This window comes from Mauremys reevesii, linkage group 3 (assembly GCF_016161935.1).
Source record: "Mauremys reevesii isolate NIE-2019 linkage group 3, ASM1616193v1, whole genome shotgun sequence".
Lineage (NCBI taxonomy): Eukaryota > Metazoa > Chordata > Testudines > Geoemydidae > Mauremys > Mauremys reevesii.
In genome coordinates, this window is record NC_052625.1 from 14,340,578 (window position 1) to 14,359,178 (window position 18,601).

At 44.3% G+C, this 18,601-nt stretch overlaps 1 protein-coding gene across 2 annotated transcripts in view; it reads left to right on the forward strand.

The window, feature by feature from the left end:
- Nucleotides 1-1,855: 1,855 nt before the first annotated feature.
- COMMD1 (copper metabolism domain containing 1) overlaps nt 1,856-18,601 on the forward strand; it is a 121,249-nt gene continuing 104,503 nt past the window's right edge. The window contains exon 1 of one of the 2 annotated variants that reach the window (XM_039528839.1): nt 1,856-2,180. In XM_039528839.1, coding sequence (XP_039384773.1) covers nt 1,989-2,180 — 192 coding nt within the window. In that variant the 5' untranslated portion in view covers nt 1,856-1,988. Of the gene's footprint in view, nt 2,181-3,592; nt 3,679-18,601 lie in introns of those variants that run through there. The other variant, XM_039528840.1, reaches the window with a different exon arrangement.

The following is an 18,601-nucleotide window of genomic DNA, read 5'->3' on the forward strand; positions in this document are numbered from 1 at the left end:
ACATGTCTTCTGAGAGAGAGAATGCATGAAGATGTCTCAAAGACACCGGGATAAATCCCTGTGCTTACAAAGAGTAACATGAGATCTTAAATGAGAATGCAGAGAAGACAAAATTTTGTTAATCTGAAAGATCAATTACTGTCTGGAATTCAATTCGTCTCCCTCAGACGATGATGAGCTGCAGCACCCCTGCCAAGTTTCAAATCTGTAATTCTGGGGATTTTATTTTAAACTTGATATTTAGACCACAATGCCATTACCTCCTGCTGAATATCAGCATATAGCCCTATTCCTAACTTGTCACCTTTTAATATCTGGACAACACCAAAGATCCCATAAGGTGATGCTGCAAAGAGGACAGATACATCTAATAATAGTTCCACCAGGCTGATTCTTGTGATCTTTATCCCAAAACTATGCAGTAGGAAACTGACATGTTAATTCATTGATCGTGTAAATTGGGCTTTGGTGTTCACATGGGGCACAGTGGAATTGCAGATTTGCTGGAATGGCTCAAAGGAAATGAAATCACCTTCCCATCAATGAAGCTCTAACGTCATCTGTCCAATACCTATTCAATGGGAAATGCCAATGCAATATGTAGAGTAATAGACTGACCAGTATTAGCCCCAAAGTATTATAGGCTAAGCAAACTCCTGGAAAAAAAAAGTCCTGAAATAGTACTTTGAGAAAAATTCTGAATTTGCTTTTAGTGTGTTCACAACCCTTCTGGGACTACTTGTGCTTAAAGTAAAGCATGTGCTTAGTGTTTTGCTGGATCAGAGCCTTTCTGTAAATATTTTAGTGAATAAGTTACTGGAAGACTAAAGAAGAGGAAGTCTCTGATGATGTCTGGGATACAATTAAAGACTTCTGTCTTTGGAATCTTCTAATGAATGGCATCAAGGCGATGATGAAGTAACAGCAGGATGCAATTTTTAGCATCTTCCAAACTAGGAAGAGAATGGGAATGCAGGTTCTACAAAGGTCATTGAGTGGAAACTGCCCGGTTTGAGCAGCTAGAATTAAGATTCAAGTAACAGAAGTTGTGTTTTGCATTCAGCTCAAATATGAAGCACTAGAGGCTGTTTTTTGGACCTGCTGCTAGGAGGTAGTGAACAACAGAAACCAGGACAGTAGTATTACCTATGAATCCATGAGATCCAGGGAAGGGGGACATTTTACCCCATGTGAGACTGTTAAAATTAGGTCTGGGAAGAAAGATAACAGCTGTAGTGAACAGTACACTTGAGGCATCTTGAAGTGGTGTGTTTGCAGTTGAAGACAATTGCTTGTTGCGATCTTTAGAGAGAAAATTAAGTTTGCATATTGTTAACATTTAGTGTACTGACTCCTGAATCTGTGTTGTCCCTTGCTGTTGTTCTTGGGCTACTCCATTTAAACGTATTGATAATATCTATACATTCATCTTTTGGTTCAGCCGGCCCTCGTGAATGGTCACCTACAGTGAAAGACCCTCTAGAGGTAGAGTGGCCTAAAAACATCAGCCCTTCAGTTACAGTACACACTAACAAAAAAAAATCCCCGGGGGCAGGAAATTTCCACTTGTCCCTGCAGCGCTAGCAGTGAAGGGTGAAGGGGGCAGAACTTAAGAAGCCTTTGTCCAGTCTTACAAGCCCCCTTTGCTGACCCAGGCGCTGGGAAAGGTGATGGGGGGGGATGGGGGCTGCTGTCTGCGGGAGGAGCGGGGTGGGTGGCACAGGGGGGCGGGGGCTCCAGGGCTGGCTCAGGCCTGGCCCCTTGAGGCGGGGCGGGGAAGAGCCAGGCGGGCTCCAGGGAGAAGAGCCGCCCGGGTGGGGCGGCTGCCAGAGGGCGGCGCTCGCTCGGGCCAGAGCCGCCGGCAGGGGTCGCTGTGGAGAGCGCGGCGGGCTCCGTCCGTCGCTGGGTTTGTCCCCGCCCGGCCCCCGTCGCTTGTAGTCCCGGCGGCCCGGCCGGCGCTCGCTCGCTCGCTGGCTCCGCGGTCCGGCATGGCGGCGGAGCAGCACCAGCCCCAGCCCGAGGCCGCCAAGCCGCTGAGCGGGCTGCTGAGCGGCATCGCGCAGGCCACGTACTACGGCCACGCGGGCATCCCCGAGGAGCGGCTGCGGGGCCAGCTCTACCCCGAGGCGGCGCCGCACGAGTTCCGGGCCCTGCTCGCCAAGATGAGCGGCGTCCTCAAGGTAGCAGCGCCCGCGGCCGGACAGCCGGGCCGGGGCTGGGGGACCGGGGACCGACACGTGATGTCCCCGCTGGCGGGCAGGACGCCGAGGCCTGGTGGTTTAAACAGACCCCGCTCCTCCCTCTTCTCTTGGGCGTGCCCCGCGAGCGCGCGTGGGACCGAGCGGGGTTTGGGGCTGGGGTTGCCCCGAGGCAGTGGGGCTGGTCCCTGGACCCTCAGAGGAGCGGCGGGGTCGGTGTCTGCCCGTTCGCTTAAAAAAAAACCCCAGAATAAATCCCCTGCTCCGGTGGGTCCGCTCTTCTGCCACGTTCCACCCGAGGTTTGGGACGAGTTGGTGGGTAAACCCGTGGGGCGTGGCTGGCATGGGGCGCGGTTATTCGCGTCCCGAAGAGGGGAGCAAGGCTACGTTTTCTTTTAAATGCTCTACTGGTCGAGGCTGGTTTGACTAGCCACCGACTAGACATAACTAGGGCCCTACCAAATTCATGGTCCATTTTGGTCAATTTCATGGTAATAGGGTTTTTTAAATAGTCAGTTTCATGGTTTCAGATGTTGACATCTGACGTCTCCTAGTGTTGTAACTCGAGGGGGGGGAGGGGAAGAGGGTTGGTGGTGACACAACAGGGGGCTGTGGTGAGCAGTGGGATTGCCACCCTTACTCCTGTGCGGCTGCTGGCAGGGGCGCTGTCTTCAGAGTTGGGTGACCAGAGAGCAGCAGCTGCTGGCCAGGTGCCCAGCGCTGAAGTCAGTGTCACCGCCTGCGGCAACTCAGAAGTGAGGGTCACAGAGTATCGTGGGGGTCGTCACTTGTGGGGGGTGGGCAGGGCCGGTTTTATGGGTGGGTGACTGCCTAGGGCCCCGTGATCAGGGAGGTGCCCTCATCAACCCCCCCCTCCCTCCCCTCAAAGCCATCCCAAGGCCCCTTTAACCTCTGAGTGCTGGGCCTGGAGCTGGGGAGGAGCAGGGTTGGGGGTGCCCCAGACCGTGCACTGGGGTCCAGCTGTTAGTCCTGGCTTGGCTGGGGAAGGACAGGACCTCCTCTTCCCCTGCACGGGCCACTCCAGGGGCCAGCTCAGACCCATCTCCGGGAACCTCCCCTAGCTGCAGGAAGCTCCAGCCCATCTGGGACTAGCAGCTGGAGCCTGGTGCATGGTGAGAGACCCCCTACCCTACAATAGCCAGATTGCACAGGGGAGATCAGATTTCATGGTCCGTTATGTGTTTTTTAATGGCTGTGAATTTGGTAGGGCCTTAGACATAACACACAGTAGTAGCAAGAGCTTCCCCCGTTGTGTCCCACTAACGTTTCTCAGCCCTGATGGGAGGGACCATTTCAAGGGGTGATAGGGCAGCTCAGTTTCTAAACTAATTTGTTCTTTGATGTCTCAGTTGAGAGTGCCAGCAGAATAACCAGTTGGTGGTGGTTTTGTGATGTGAACAGCTGTCCAATGGACTGTGCACTGAGGCCACCAAACCATTTTACATAGACATGAAAACAGGTATCACATAGAGTGAAAGTTAGTTGTTACTAGTCTAAGGCCATGTTCTGCAATCAGACCCTCTTACTTGCATGGAGATATCAGCACAGATGCAATTGTAGGGTCAGGTGTTTCACCTGGATGTGAACGTGTGATTTAGAAGTTAAAGGCTCTGTCGCATTTCCAATTTCTGAAAAATCTGGTTCTCTCCAAGACAATATTTCTTACACTGAATTTAATTATCCATTATATGAGTGACCATATTGCCTAAATCAGTGTATCTAGCCAGTCGCTCAGTCAAACAAATAATGATGAACGCACATATTGCAAAGCGGAAGAGTTGTTAGAATACTCTCTGCTCTGTGGTGTTACTGCAACATTTAATAGGAGCAGGTTGGAGTTGGCTGCATCTGAGTGTCTTTATACTTAGGCACGTCAAAGGAACAGGAAAAGTTGGCAGAGGGCATTTGTACCCTGGTAACCTATTGACACAATGTCTCTGTGCTGCAGGTAGGGAAAATGGAACTGATCAACCGCTATAAAAATGTCAAATTACTATCTGAAGTCACTGTACATCTCGCTGTACAGAAATGAGTTACATCTCTCAGCGTAGTTCAGCAGATAAGAAACTGGAACGTGACTTTGGAGACTGGAGTTCTATTTCGAGCTCATCTAAATTGAAGTTACTTGCCTAAAATCAAACAGCACCTGTTTGTCCTTCTGTTTCCCCTCTCACCCTATATCTGTCTTATTTTATTTAGAGTGTAAGCTTTTTTCAGGGCAGACACTGGTTTCTACTGTGTGTTTGTACAGTGCCTTCTTGTGCAATGGGACACTGATCTCATTGCGGGACTTTAGGCACTACTGTGATGCAGATAATAACACATACAAAATAATAGACTTTTACAATGATTAATATATGAAATGCATAGGACAAAGTGCAGTTTTCTTTTGTATCCATTTAAAAAAAAAAAGTAACTAGTATGTACTCCTTGATTTGTTTGAATAATTGTTGTAATAAGCATGCCTGCTGTGAATAACTCATTCCCAACATAAACTGAGTAGGAAATAAGAGATTTTATTTACCCTGCAAACGGATTTTCTTCGGGTATCCCTAGTAGAGGAGGAAAACCTTCATCTGGCATTGGAAGTAGAAATGATTCTTAGGAATGTTTTTTTTTTTTTATCTGTAGGTCCTACTAGGTCTAGATCCTACTAAGAAGTTATAGTTATTAGCAGACTGCAGCAGACAGTGATGCTTTGCTTAAGAGTGTAATTAAGAGGTATACAGTAATCAGCCCATTGGGTCTATCTTCATTTGGCACAGATGGCTAAATCATTGCTGCCACCTAGTGGGGAAAGTGTTAGATTTCTCAAATTATATTTTTAGGGATTTTTCATAGAATCATAGAATCTCAGGGTTGGAAGGGACCTCAGGAGGTCATCTAGTCCAACCCCCTGCTCAAAGCAGGATCAAACCCAACTAAATCATCTCAGCCAGGGCTTTGTCAAGCCTGACCTTAAAAACCTCTAAGGAAGGAGATTCCACCACCACCTCCCTAGGTAACCCATTCCTGTGCTTCACCACCCTACTAGTGAAAAAGTTTTTCCTAATATCCAACCTAAACCTCCCCCTCTGCAACTTGAGACCATTACTCCTTGTTCTGTCATCTTCTGCCACTGAGAACAGTCTAGATCCATCCTCTTTGGCAGCCCCTTTCAGGTAGTTGAAAGCAGCTATCAAATCCCCCCTCATTCTTCTCTTCTGCAGACTAAACAATCTCAGTTCCCTCAGCCTCTCCTCGTAAGTCATGTGCTCCAGCCCCCTAATCATTTTTGTTGCCCTCCGCTGGACTCTCTCCAATTTATCCACATCCTTCTTGTAGTGTGGGGCCCAAAACTGGACACAGTTCTCCAAATGAGGCCTCACCAGTGCTGAATAGAGGGGAATGATCACATCCCTCGATCTGCTGGAAATGCCCCTACTTATACAACCCAAAATGCCATTAGCCTTCTTGGCAACAAGGGCACACTGTTGACTCATATTCAACTTTTCGTCCACTGTAACCCCTAGGTCCCTTTCTGCAGAACTGCTGCCCAGCCATTCGGTCCCTAGTCTATAGCAGTGCATGGGATTCTTCCGTCCTAAATGCAGGACTCTGCACTTGTCCTTGCTGAACCTCCTCATATTTCTTTTGGCCCAATCCTCTAATTTGTCTAGGTCCCTCTGTATCCTATCCCTACCCTCCAGCGTATCAACCACTCCTCCCAGTTTAGTGTCATCTGCAAACTTGCTAAGGGTGCAGTCCACACCATCCTCCAGATCGTTAATGAAGATATTGAACAAAACTGGCCCCAGCACCGACCCTTGGGGCACTCCACTTGATACCGGCTGCCAACTAGACATGGAACCATTGATCGCTACCCGTTGAGCCCGATTATCTAGCCAGTTTTCTATCCACCTTACAGTCCATTCATCCAGCCCAGACTTCTTTAACTTGCTGGCAAGAATACTGTGGGAGACTGTATCAAAAGCTTTGCTAAAGTCCAGAAATAGCACATCCACTGCTTTCCCCTCATCCACAGAGCCGGTTATCTCATCATAGAAGGCAATTAGGTTAGTCAGGCATGACTTGCCCTTGGTGAATCCATGCTGACTGTTCCTGATCGCTTTCCCCTCCTTTAAGTGGTTCAGAATTGATTCCTTGAGGACCTGTTCCATTATTTTTCCAGGGACTGAGGTGAGACTGACTGGCCTGTAGTTCCCTGGATCTTCCTTCTTCCCTTTTTTAAAGATGGGCACTACATTAGCTTTTTTCCAGTCATCCGGGACCTCCCCCGATCGCCATGATTTTTCAAAGATAATGGCCAATGGCTCTGCAATCTCATCGGCCACTCGTTTAGCACCTCTCGGATGCAGTGCATCCCCCATGGACTTGTTGCTCTTCCGTCCAGCTTTAGTCCCGAGTCCCTTTTTTCTTTTTTCAGAGAGAGCACCTCACCTCCATCCCCTGCACCAGTGCAGTGGGAGCTGGCTGTCTCTGACCTTGTCAGAGGCAAAAGAAAAAGCAGTAGTATTTTTAGTAGTAGTATTAATGGGGCTTTTTTTTGGGATTATTTAAAACAAACATTTAAAAACATTAGTTGGCTTGCATACTTTAAGCAGTGTTATGTTGTATTTGTGTGTTTCTATTGTACTTTTTTTTTTTTTTTTTTTTTATTTTATTTTTATAAAAACAAAAAAATATCAGAAATGATCAGAGAATTAGTTTATTTTTATATTAAGATATTATTCATTCAGATTGACTATTTCTTTTTGATTGCTGTTCTTTGTTACTTCTGCTTTGTCTTTCTGAACATGTCTGGTGTGTGTGGAGTGGTTATATGTGACTTTATGGAGCAAAACTCAGATGGAAAAAAAAAAAAATGTTAAAAAGAAATTTTGTGTGTTTTTGTTGTGAAATGACAAGTGATTGAGTAGTGAAGGATTAAAATTTGCTAAAGAAAAAAAAGCTTCCATCATCTTCTTGTTCCATGGTTTGCTATCAGTTAAATGAAATGAAATAAAGTTATCAGTGAAAATTTAATAGTTGTTTGTTAATAACTTAGTTGTATATATAATCTTAAAACTGAGCTGCTTAAGCTGTCCCATGTTCTTTCAATCCCCATGTTGATATATCTCCCTGCAGGCTGATATCACCAGCTGCAAAGTCTGCCTGTTCTTCCATGACTGTATTGGCCTTGCAATTGTCAGTACTTTTGTTTTTTTTTTGCAAACTTTTGTTTTTAATAGTAGTTTAAACTTTTAAAAACACTTAAAACTGAGAGTTGACTTCTGGAACTGAGACTGAGAACCTGGTGCTGAACTGAGATTCTGAGATGATCCCCTCTCTGATTCCTGCTGCCTGGCCTTTTGTTTTTAGTTTTTCTTTATGTTCCTTGGGGATAAATATTATTACCTCCCTTACATGACCTTTGAGGATTAAGGACCTGTCCCTTTGGACTTGTCCTCTTTTCTCTTTTCTCTTTTATTACAACCTTATTACTGATGCACTACTGAGTGATGTTTACCACTTTAGGCTATACTTTGCTAAAGCTCTTCGCAAGCTAACACTATTTATGCTACATAATTTTACTAAGGAAATATTCTATTTTTTCTTTTTTTTTTTTTTTAATTTTTTGATGGTTTTGGGTATATATCCCCTTATAGTTGTAAATATCCCTTATATTGTTACCACATTAATTCTTCCCATTCTGTATTTTTGTTTCTGACATCACTTTCTGCTGCAATCAGGATTTGTTAATTGCCTATATTTTGACTGATGGTTCTTGTTCAATTTTTTGATTCTTGATTGATTTTTCTCTGTGTGTCTTTGGTTCTGTGTCCTCTGTACTGTGTATGTCAGTGTTGTGTATGTGGCATGTGTACATTCCAGTGCATCAGGCATCTCTGCCAGCTGCACATCGAAGATGTGCTTAGCATTGTTGTAATTATACTGTCGCTGTCGCCTGTGTCTTTTCACCTCTGTAACTTACTTTCACCTCTCGACTTAAGAGGTAGCATCGACTTAAGAGTGTTAGCCAGCCCAAGCTTCTCTGCACTCCAGCTCTAAGAAATCCTCCTACCCTCTACTCCACCGAATGAGAAGAGGTGTACTCGCGGGGTGAGAAGCTGCATCGAGCCCAGCACGGGAGAGTCCAGCCACCAGCACAACCTGCAGGTGAAGAGGCACAGCCTGGAAACTGTAAACATAGAGAGGCCAAACAGCTCACTCTCCCCTGAAAACCAAACACACACCACCCCCCCCCCAACACCAGCCCCCCCCGAAACAACCCCCCCCTCCCAACCGCCCCTCTCTTCCCTGAAACAGCCCGCTGAAAAAAGCCGCTGGGGAAAAAAGGAAGATTGGGTGTGTTTTACTTTATTAAATTTTTCATAAAATGCAAACAATGCATGTGACAGTGCAAACTGAAGTGTAGCACAGTGTGGGAAGAAACGGTGTGTGGTGACCCAGATCACAGCAGTGTGCCCAGGACCACTCCACGCCCGCCCCGCCCCACCATCACACTCCTCTTCCAGCCCCACCCCCACCGCACCCTAGCTCTCACCCCCCCCACCCCCTACCTCTCCCCCCTCCCACCCACCACCTCCTCCCCCCAACCTCCTGCCTGCCAGAAACCCCCCTGCCCGCTCCAGAACCCCCCTGCCCGCTCACCCCCCCCCCCCGACACCTGCCGCCCCCCCCCCCGCTGCTCCTCACTCTACTTGCCCCCGCCCCCAGTATAAAGCCACATTCCAATCACATCAGGGTCACTCATATTATCAATGCAGCAATCAATTACTGCAGTTTGTAGATTTTCTCTGCATTATGCCATTTTACTTTTATGACTTTGTATTAGTATTTGGTAATAGAAAATGTCTTTAGAGTAGATATAAGATATAAGGTAAAGAAAAATGTCTTTGTCTCTTGCTAGAAACTGAGTAAGATCTTTAAGGGTGACGATTGCCCTGTTGATGAACAATGGAGGAGGTGTGAAAGAGGTGGAAGAAGCAGCCCTCCAGGGCTGAACCACCTGGATGTGATGGGCCTGTGGTAGCCCAGGGATAGTGCAGACAACACCAGTACTGTAAAATCCAGAGTAATAGCCACTTCTTCCAACTCTTCCTAAAATACCAGAGAACTTGAGCTAACTTTAACTAGTGTAACTTCAAAAAAGTAGTTGTCTCTGCAAAAAGGGGGCGGGGCATGATTTGTCTTCACTACAAATATCCATTTTCTTCTTGGTTTTTTTTTTCCAGGCTTCCTCTCCGCCAATGGCTTTAACCTTGGTGTTGCTGCTTTAGCTTCTGGGTGCAAGGTGCCCCCATTTACTGGGTGTCTGGCTGAGTGGAGGAGGGCCTCTTGTTTATACTTACTGGGCTGAGGATTATTTAAAACTGCCCTTGTTTATATGCTTGACAATATCTTAAATGTATACTAGATTTATACATTCTGCTGTGATTTTAAATGTATTATTAATGCAGTCTCAGCGTAAAACAAAAAATAAAAAGAAAAAACAACAATTTGCAAAATCAGCAAAAATAAAAAAAAAGCAAAAAAAAAAAAACTATACTAAAAATGTTAAACTTTGATTATACCTGCCATTACACCTTGCGTGCCAATCAGCGTAAGATGAGACTACGTATATATAGATTTGACTTTAGCATTACGTGCTAAGTGTACTCCTCTTCCTCATATATATTGTATCCTGTGTGATAAGCATCACTGAACATAAAAATGTGGCAGCTATTCAACAGCGCAAAATACTATATTGTAGTTCAGGGCTGGATGTAAAGAAAAATGTCATATCCAATTGAAACAGCAAGGGAGATTAGGTTGGCAGAATGTAATTGCTAGAGTTGGAATTTGGTCAGGATACAGGGGTTAACAATGCTTTTCTTATGGCAAGTCCCATGTTTTCTTTAATGACTACATGAGTTCAGATCTTCATTGTTTTTAAGTTTTTCCAAATCAGATTTTTTAATTCATACATACAGCATTGCCCAGTATTGACTCACAGGGTAGGGCATCATTAGTTGAAGGCAATCCAATCTTGGCGCAGCACCTAGAAGTTGCACCAAGACTCATTGGGAGACTTCAATTGACTTCAATTATTAGCTTAATCAATAGCTGAACCTATGATGAGCTTAACACAGAAGTATTTGGAAGACTTACATTACTAACTCAGATTGACTCTAATTTAAATTCCACCCTGTCCTGACCTCGCCCCCTCCTTTCCACAAGCAACCACCAACACGTTACAGGTACCGCTTTGGGGAGTTGAAGCTCAGTTGCTCCACCCAGGGGAGCAGCCTCCAGCGAGGTTGAGGCACTACTAGGAGAGGGGGGAGAGGGGCTGGGGAGGGTGGCAGGGCTGGCCTGCTCCAGATCCCAGGGAGAGACAGTTCTGGCAGGGGTCCCTTCCAGATCCACTTCTGGGGTTTTTGCAGTCCTTTTAGGCAGTATTTTTTCTCATAGTATATCTCGATTTATATATGTGTTGTTATTATTATGTTTTAATATTATGTAGTGTTTGTTATAATTTAAAGGTTATATGTGTTCCAAATCTATTTAAAAATTTAGAGTGGTTTAAAATTGTTTAGTGAAATTGGTTATGTTTATAAATGGTCACAAGTTTAGGGTTTGTTTTTTGGTTTCAAACTTATAGTGGTGAGAGGATTGTTCTTGACCATTGCTCTGCACCTATAATGGTCACACTGTTTCTGTTTTATTTTTATCCCTTCCACTCTCTCTTGGCCCCTTGTTTTGTCCCTTTTCCTCCTTTATTTACTTCCTTTTCTTTTTCCTTCCCTTTATTTTCTTTCCCCCTTGTGCTTCTGCTCAGATGTTTTGTTTGTGATTGTTCTTCTCTCCTGTGTGGGCATTTGGGGTGGAGTAAAATGGTTTGTAGATTGTGAGGTACATGCATTTCAGAAATTCTGGGTGTATGAAAAGTGTCAGTCAATGCTTGAAAAATGAGTAATTGTGGACTTTGGGTGGGCAGCTCCAGCCAGTTAATGGCCTTCTGACTTGGGGTCTGATTAGGTTTTTTAGCTTTGAGCCAGGCCATTCTGCCTCTCCTTCGTTATAGGTTAAATGGTTTGGGATATTGGAGAGGCTCTGGAATGCTAGGGATGGGACTAATTCAGGGGCCTGTGAAAGTTGCTCCTTAACTTTCTGGAGAGGTTAATTGGTCAGTATGGATTTGTATGCTGCAGTTAAAAACCCCACCTGGCCCATGCCTGCTGACTTGGAATAGCACTATCTTAGTTTTCCTTAACATTTCTTTTTAAAAGAGCAACATAATAGTTATATCTATGCTTCCTCCTTTTGAGCTCTCTTAGCAGGTTCATAGGTCTGAAGATGATGTCCATGGCACCCATCTGAGGAAAATGGTGTGATCAGGTGGGGTTAAAGCCAATGAGGGCTTCCTTTTCCTTATTGGATATTAGGTGCTTCAAGAGCAGAGTGGATGACTGGTTCCACCTGAAGATCTGTCATATCACCTCCTTAGCAGTTGTCATATCTGTTCCCAGATGTAGGTTGGCCATACTTTGATTTTCCATTAACTCCAGAAAATCTCCCCCACAATCATGATGTTTACAGCAATGCTGGGCATTTCTCACTGATGCTTTGCTTTTTTCCCTTCCATTGCTGCATTACAGGGGATGGAAAGGAACATAGGAATTGCCATAGTGGATCAGAGTACTTGTTCATCTAAGAGCACTGGTCTTTCTCTGGCAGTGAAAAGTATCTGAGGCTTCAGAACAAGGCAACCTCCATGCTTCCTTACTGCATAATGCACTTAGTCAACTGGTCAATGCTGTGCACTTTGTGAGTAATTTCTCTCCGATACCCAGTCCAGTCACCTGATACTGTGAAGCATGAGATTTGATTACCCACATCACTCTTAGGGCAGGTCTACACTTACAACACTGCAGCGGCGCAGCAGTACTGGTGCAGCTGCACCACTATAATGCTTTTGTGAATATGCTACTATGCCAATGGGAGAGCTTCTCCTGTTGGGTGTAGTTAATCCACCTCCACGAGAGGTGGGTAGCTGGGCTGATGGGCGAAGTTCTTCAGTTGCCACAGGATTAAGTTGGTATAACTGCGTTGCTCAGGAGTGTGGATTTTTCACACTCATAGCTACGTAGTTATACCAGTGTAAATTGAGAGTGTAAACCTGGTCTAAGTTAGTACTTGTTTTATTTTTTATTTTTTAAGGAATAATCAGAAAATCTAGGCATACTATTTGGATGTATTTGCAATCAACATAAATGAGAAGAAAGGCAGTCTTGTACCCCTCTGCTCCCCACACGTGGAAACCATGGTATACTTGAAAAATATTGGTTTTACTGGAAGCAATTAAATATGAAACCCCAAACTCTATATCAGATCTATTGCAGAAATAAGCATTTAAATGTTTTCTTTCACCAAAGTTCTGCATAAAATATTGTCCCTCTGGGTATAAAGACTCCTAAGGGGAGGGTCTTAAAAATCCACTTCTTATTACAGGTTTCCTTTCCTGTCCAACCCAGTGGAGCTGAGCATGAGAGGCTTGGAGTGTGGGAGGGGGTCAGGGCTCTGAGCTGGGGTGCAGGCTCTGGGGTGGGGCCAGGGATGGGGAGTTTGGTGCGCAGGAGGGGCTCCGGGTTTGGGGGGGGCTCAGGGCTGAGGCAGGGGATTGAGGCGTGGGTTTACCTTGGGTGGATCCTGGTCAGCGGTGCGGCGGGGGTGCTAAGGCAGGCTTCCTGCCTGTCCTGGCACCACGGACCACGCGGTGCCCCAGAAGTGGCTAGCAGCAGGTCTGGCTCCTAGGCGGAGGTATGCAAGCAGCTCTCGCCCACAGGCACCACCACCCCCAACTCCCATTGACTGGGAACTAGCCAATGGGAGTGTGGAGCTGGTGCTCGGGGCGGGGGCAGTGCGCAGAGCCCCATAGGCCCCGCAGTTAGGAGCCGGACCTGCTGCTAGCCACTTCCAGGGCGCAGCACAGTGTCAGAACAGGTAAGGACTAGCCTGCCATAGCTGGGCAGCACCCCCGAAGGACTTTTAACGGCCTGGTCAGTGGTGCTGACCCAGTGCCTTACATTCCGTCGTGACCTGCAGTTTGAAAGCCACTATTCTAAGGGACCGCGCAAGGTAAAGTGGCCTGTTAATACCACTGTAGTCACAGGGGTAAAAAAGAGCTCTGGGTAGCTCAAAAGCTCATCTCTCTCACCAATAGAAGTTGGTCTGTTAAAAGATATTGCATCACCCACCTTGTCTCTGTAATATCCCGGGACTGACATGGCTACACAAATACTGCATACCACAATGGAAGTATGGACATTTTCGGTAATTATATGACTCGCTGTGGAATATTTTATATTGGAAACAGTTCTATTCTCTTCCTGTAGGTGGCAGTAGAATACCAGCTTTGCCTCAAATGATTACTTGATAAATGTGTTGGAAACAATAAACACTCTTTGAGTATTCTTGTCACTGGCTGTTCTGCTTCAGACCAAACTTTGTGTACTTTGGCCACTTAACAATAAAAATATTTCATTCAGCCTTAAGACGCTAAATATTTGGGTTTGTATTTGAATTATTAATATTCATTTCTGCAAATGCTGAGTAAATGTTAACATTGTAAGACATATTCTGGTATTTCACTGCTAAAATATTAATCAGACTTGTATACATATTATATATGATAAATAAAAGGCTCTTACTTAAGTTATTAGATGCATCCAACATCCTTGTATATTTAACTCCTGTTAAATATATTTGTCCCTTTCCTTGTTTATATCTTTTCAGAAGTATTGGAAAGCGTGCTTGTTTCAGTACAGGACTTTGATTCTGATAGTTTAATTTCACTGTTCATCCATCAAGAGGCTGGTAGTGCCATTGGTATTTTGGCTATATTGTGCCAACAGCATACACAGTTTTTGTAACTTCTGTCTTGAGGCCATTCCTATATTGTGACGTGCCCGGTACTTCTAGTGATTATTTTTCTCCCTATCCTTTGACAGCATCTCTTAAATAAGAAACCTTTTAATCAAAATGTGATCTAAGGGCATGGGGGGGAGAACACAAAGCCACTAATGATTAAAACTGTGCCAATACAGAAGTAGCTCTGGAGGAGCTGTGCCACTCTTCAGATGCTTGTAAAGGGTGATTTGTTCTATTATGATGTGCTGGCTCTCTAAAGAGTGTCATGCTGCTTCCAGAGACTGATCTCAATCCCTTCCCTATGAAGCTACTGTTGTTTACCCAGAGAGGGGAGTCCCAAAGTATTACTGCTGCCACTTTACTGGGAGCTGTGGTTATGAGTCTATTGATTCTCTTGCAAAGAGATAGTCCTAACGTCAGGGGATGGGCAGAGAGACTACCATAGGAAATCACTCATTTCTGTGGGCTCCGAGCCTTAAAACTACTCTTCAGGGTTTCTACTGGCAACAGTTTGTGAGGAATAGAAGTATTATGGTTTCCTGTTTGAAGAGGGGCTGCCCCCCAAATGTATTGTCATCCCTCTGCAAACTGAAAAGAAAGAGCCTAGTAATTCATGTAGTTTCTAGATGGTGATTTTCCTGGTGGGGGCTGCCAGATTCCAAGGGAAAGATATAGGCTGGATAGCTAGTTGTAGAATCTTGTTCTGCAGCCTAGTCCTCCGGTAGATTGGAACTGTAAGTTTTACAGTGAATGATAAAACAGTAATAATTCAGCATCTGAAATCTTCTAGGGTGTGTGGTTTCTGTCAGTTATTTGCCCTTCTCTCATGCTTCAGAGCACCCTGTGTTTTGGGAAGGCACCTCTGACTGGATGACTCTTCTCTCCTCTAGGCTTCTGCAACCTCTGCAGTCTATGAACCACCCTTTGGTATCTGGGAAATCAGTTCCTCTTAAGATAAATGTGACTTGGTTTGAAATCTTATGCAGTCTAGTGATTAGGGAGCATTGTTGCTCAAAGGTGGCTTTGTGCAGACAGGAGGAGTTGTGGAAGTGGAGGGAAATGTCTCGGGATGGGGGGGACCCTGCATGGGGTTCTGTACGCTACTTTGCATGGGATTCCATGATGCTTACAGCTGGCTGGGTGGTCCTGGGCGAGGATGGTCAGCCACATGCTGCTCTACAATTACTCCAGATGGGTGATTCCAGCTGCAGCCCTGACTGCTTTGAAGTTACTGCAGAGAAGGGGGCTCAAAGAGAAAAAAATAGGAAAGTGGAAGAGAGGATTCTCAGGAATGCAAATAACGTCATCACTGGGATTTTGAAATGGAAAAAGATATACTTTAAAAATTACATTAACTGACCGAAAAGCACATTTATGAACTCATTGGCCCTCTCCAGAGGGATCTCCAGGTTATGATATGGAATTGTATAAATGTAACAAAATAGGGTCTTATTTTTTGAACTGAGTAATTCAGATAAAGATCTTAACATTCTGTAATTATAGTGGATAACACAGAAGCTAGCAAACTGGTTTCAAGACACCTAGCCCCAAGAGATTTTAATATGGAACATATTGACTTCATTTTTATGTTTAAAATCCAATTTTATTAGTAGACTCAAACAGTAGAAATCCTAGGTGGGATGGCATAATGAACCTACTCTGCAGTTACAAGTAAAGTAAATAAGTTGGTTGTAAATTGTAGAAATGTGTACTGTATGTAAAGGAGACGTTATCTCTCTAACCACTTACTTTATATACTTGTACACAGTTCATTCTGATGGCTAAGTGCGTGTAATGTGTTACTTTACCTGTTACTGGGTTGTGACAGCTAGTTAACAGAAACGCTCCACAAAAGTTTAGGGTAGGAAGTGAGTACCTATGCAGTTGGAAATGGGAAGTATTATTACCCAAACTGTACAGTAGAACAGTACAATAGTACCCCTGCTATTTTATTAAAAAAATTATTAGATTGTAGGTAACTGTACGATCAATCTAAAGAAGACCAGATGCAGGTCATCAGAAGCAAGAAAAGCAATGGCAGAGAGGAAGTGGGGAAAAGGAAGTAGAGAAGACTGGTCACAGGACATTCTGTGAATGGAGAACATCTAAAGTGGAAGTTAGATCAAGAGGCTTACAGCTGAACAATGGTGTATTGATTATACATGTCAATGAAGACCATAAGTTTTGAAAATGTTCTACTCTCAAGTCTTTTATATGCCACCCTTTCTGGGGCTGCCAAATTGCAAAGCTTATTAATTCTCCATGGCAAGGGAAGTTGAGGTCTAAAATATGGTGGGTTTTTTTTTTTTAAGTTACTAGGAAGGCACATGAGATCCAGAGATGGTGGAATTTCCCAGTGTGAACAGCTGGTTATGAATAGGTTATCCTGTGTGGATACAAAATTTGTATCTGCATCCAATCCACAGATATAAAGAGAATATCCGCAGATTTGCAGACTTGAAGCTTGAGGGAAATCCCTGATCATGCTACCTTCCAAAATCTTAAGCCATATAGCATTTCCACAGCATGTGTAAGGCCATGTCTGCTTTAGCTGGACAGAAACAGCAGGAATTGTTGTCCTTTATTCTGATTTTATTCATTCTGATTGGAGACCAGTAAAATCAGAGTTGTATTTTCTGTTGTATAAGTTTGAGACGTAGGTCTAGAGAGAGTCATTTAATGAGGCCAAGAATAGATCATAGTCCACTCAATACTGTAAATTGTAGGTTTCTGTCCATATGATTTTTTTAAAGGCTCCAGGCTGACCTCCAGGTATTGATAATAAAATAAATGGCAAAATCAGGTCCCCTATCAAATCCAGTCTTGTAAAGTCAACAAGATGGCAACTTCTGCTGCTCCAAGTTCATCCAGACTGAATGTGTCTGTAACTATCTTTTAATGGCAAGTACTGGCAAAGAGCTACTTTTGTTTTTGCAAGCTGAACGGTAGAACAGGCTCTGAATAAAAGGATATCATTGGTACAGAGCTGAGTGAATGTGAAAATGGCCCTAAGCAGGAACTCCTTCCATATCAAAGGCTTCTCCCTTACAAGGAAATCTGGGTTGCCCCAAAGAACTTGTGTATATAACATGAGGTGAAACTTTAGAACTCTGGCTAGATCTGTTCAGATCTTTCTCATGGGCATAACAGTGGGAAAGATCGTGGAGTAACAACGTTAATCCTGAAGAAAGTGCTGTAGGACCTTTGATTGCAACCTGTCAGAACCTTGGTTTTATTGTATCCTCAGCTTCACAGTGCCCTTTAGCACCAGCCAGGGGCATTAATTCATTCTGCGATCAAGATAAAATGCTTATTACTGAATTAGTAACCAGTTATTTGCAGTACTTAGGCATTCCCCTAATCATGTTCCAGTTCATTGTATGAACTTTGGGAATCAGTTTGTGACCTTCATTTTATTCATGGGTGAATTTTAATGGCCATGAAAACGAGTGACTAATGCATTAGCTTGAACATGGCATGGTATGGACAAGCATTACACAAGCACTGATACCAATGTACCTGCTCCAGAACAGGGTATCGTAATCTCTGATTGCCATCAGGGACAGTGTGTGTGGTACATGTTGTGATTTGAACAAATTGGGAAAAGGCTGATCTCACTGTCACACACTTTTTCCAGGCAACCTCCATGTTATTTAGGAGTCTGGGGCTTGTATGAAGGGTCTCCAAAATTAACCCACTTAATTGAAAATGTGCTATTTTTCTCTGTCAGAGCCTAATTTCATTTGTGTTCTTGTGTGCTATCTGATGTATCTATGGATTTATCAAATACATGTCTGGTTAGCAGAGAGAAGGGAATAGCCAGAATAGCAGTATTTCCTATGTCCTAATGCAGTGAGGTATGGGAACTGCTGCAGCCCTATTAGCTTGTATTGGCGCTGTAGTGTTTTCTGTCTTTCAAGAAATTTATAGTTGTGCCAAATATACTTTATTTGAATTGATTTAAATCTTTTAAAATACTATTAAAAGCCCAAGTGACCTGCTGTTAATGATGTGAAGTACATATTCTTAACAGGTGGATTTCCTGGTCAGTTTATCATTGCTAAGAAGTTGGATTCTCTTTTAGCAGTACTTTGTACCCTGCTGATTTTATCTGTTCCCAAATATACATCCTCTTTGGGCTTGTGCAATATCAATTTGTAATGTTTCTGATAAGTAGTACCATTAACATGAACAAAATCAGCATGTTTTGCACTTACTCTTAAATGTTAGAAAATTGTTTGTTTAGTACAGGATGGGCAAGCTTTTTGGCCTGAGGGCCACATCTGGGTGTAGAAATTGTATGGCGGGCCATGAATGCTCATGAAATTGGGGGTTGGTGTTCAGAAGGGGGTTCGGGCTCCGGCTGAGGGTGCGTGCTCTGGGGTGGGGCTGGCGATGAGGGGCTTACGGTGCAGGAGGGTGCTCCAGGCTAGGACCAAGGGGTGCGGAGGGCAGGAGGGGGATCA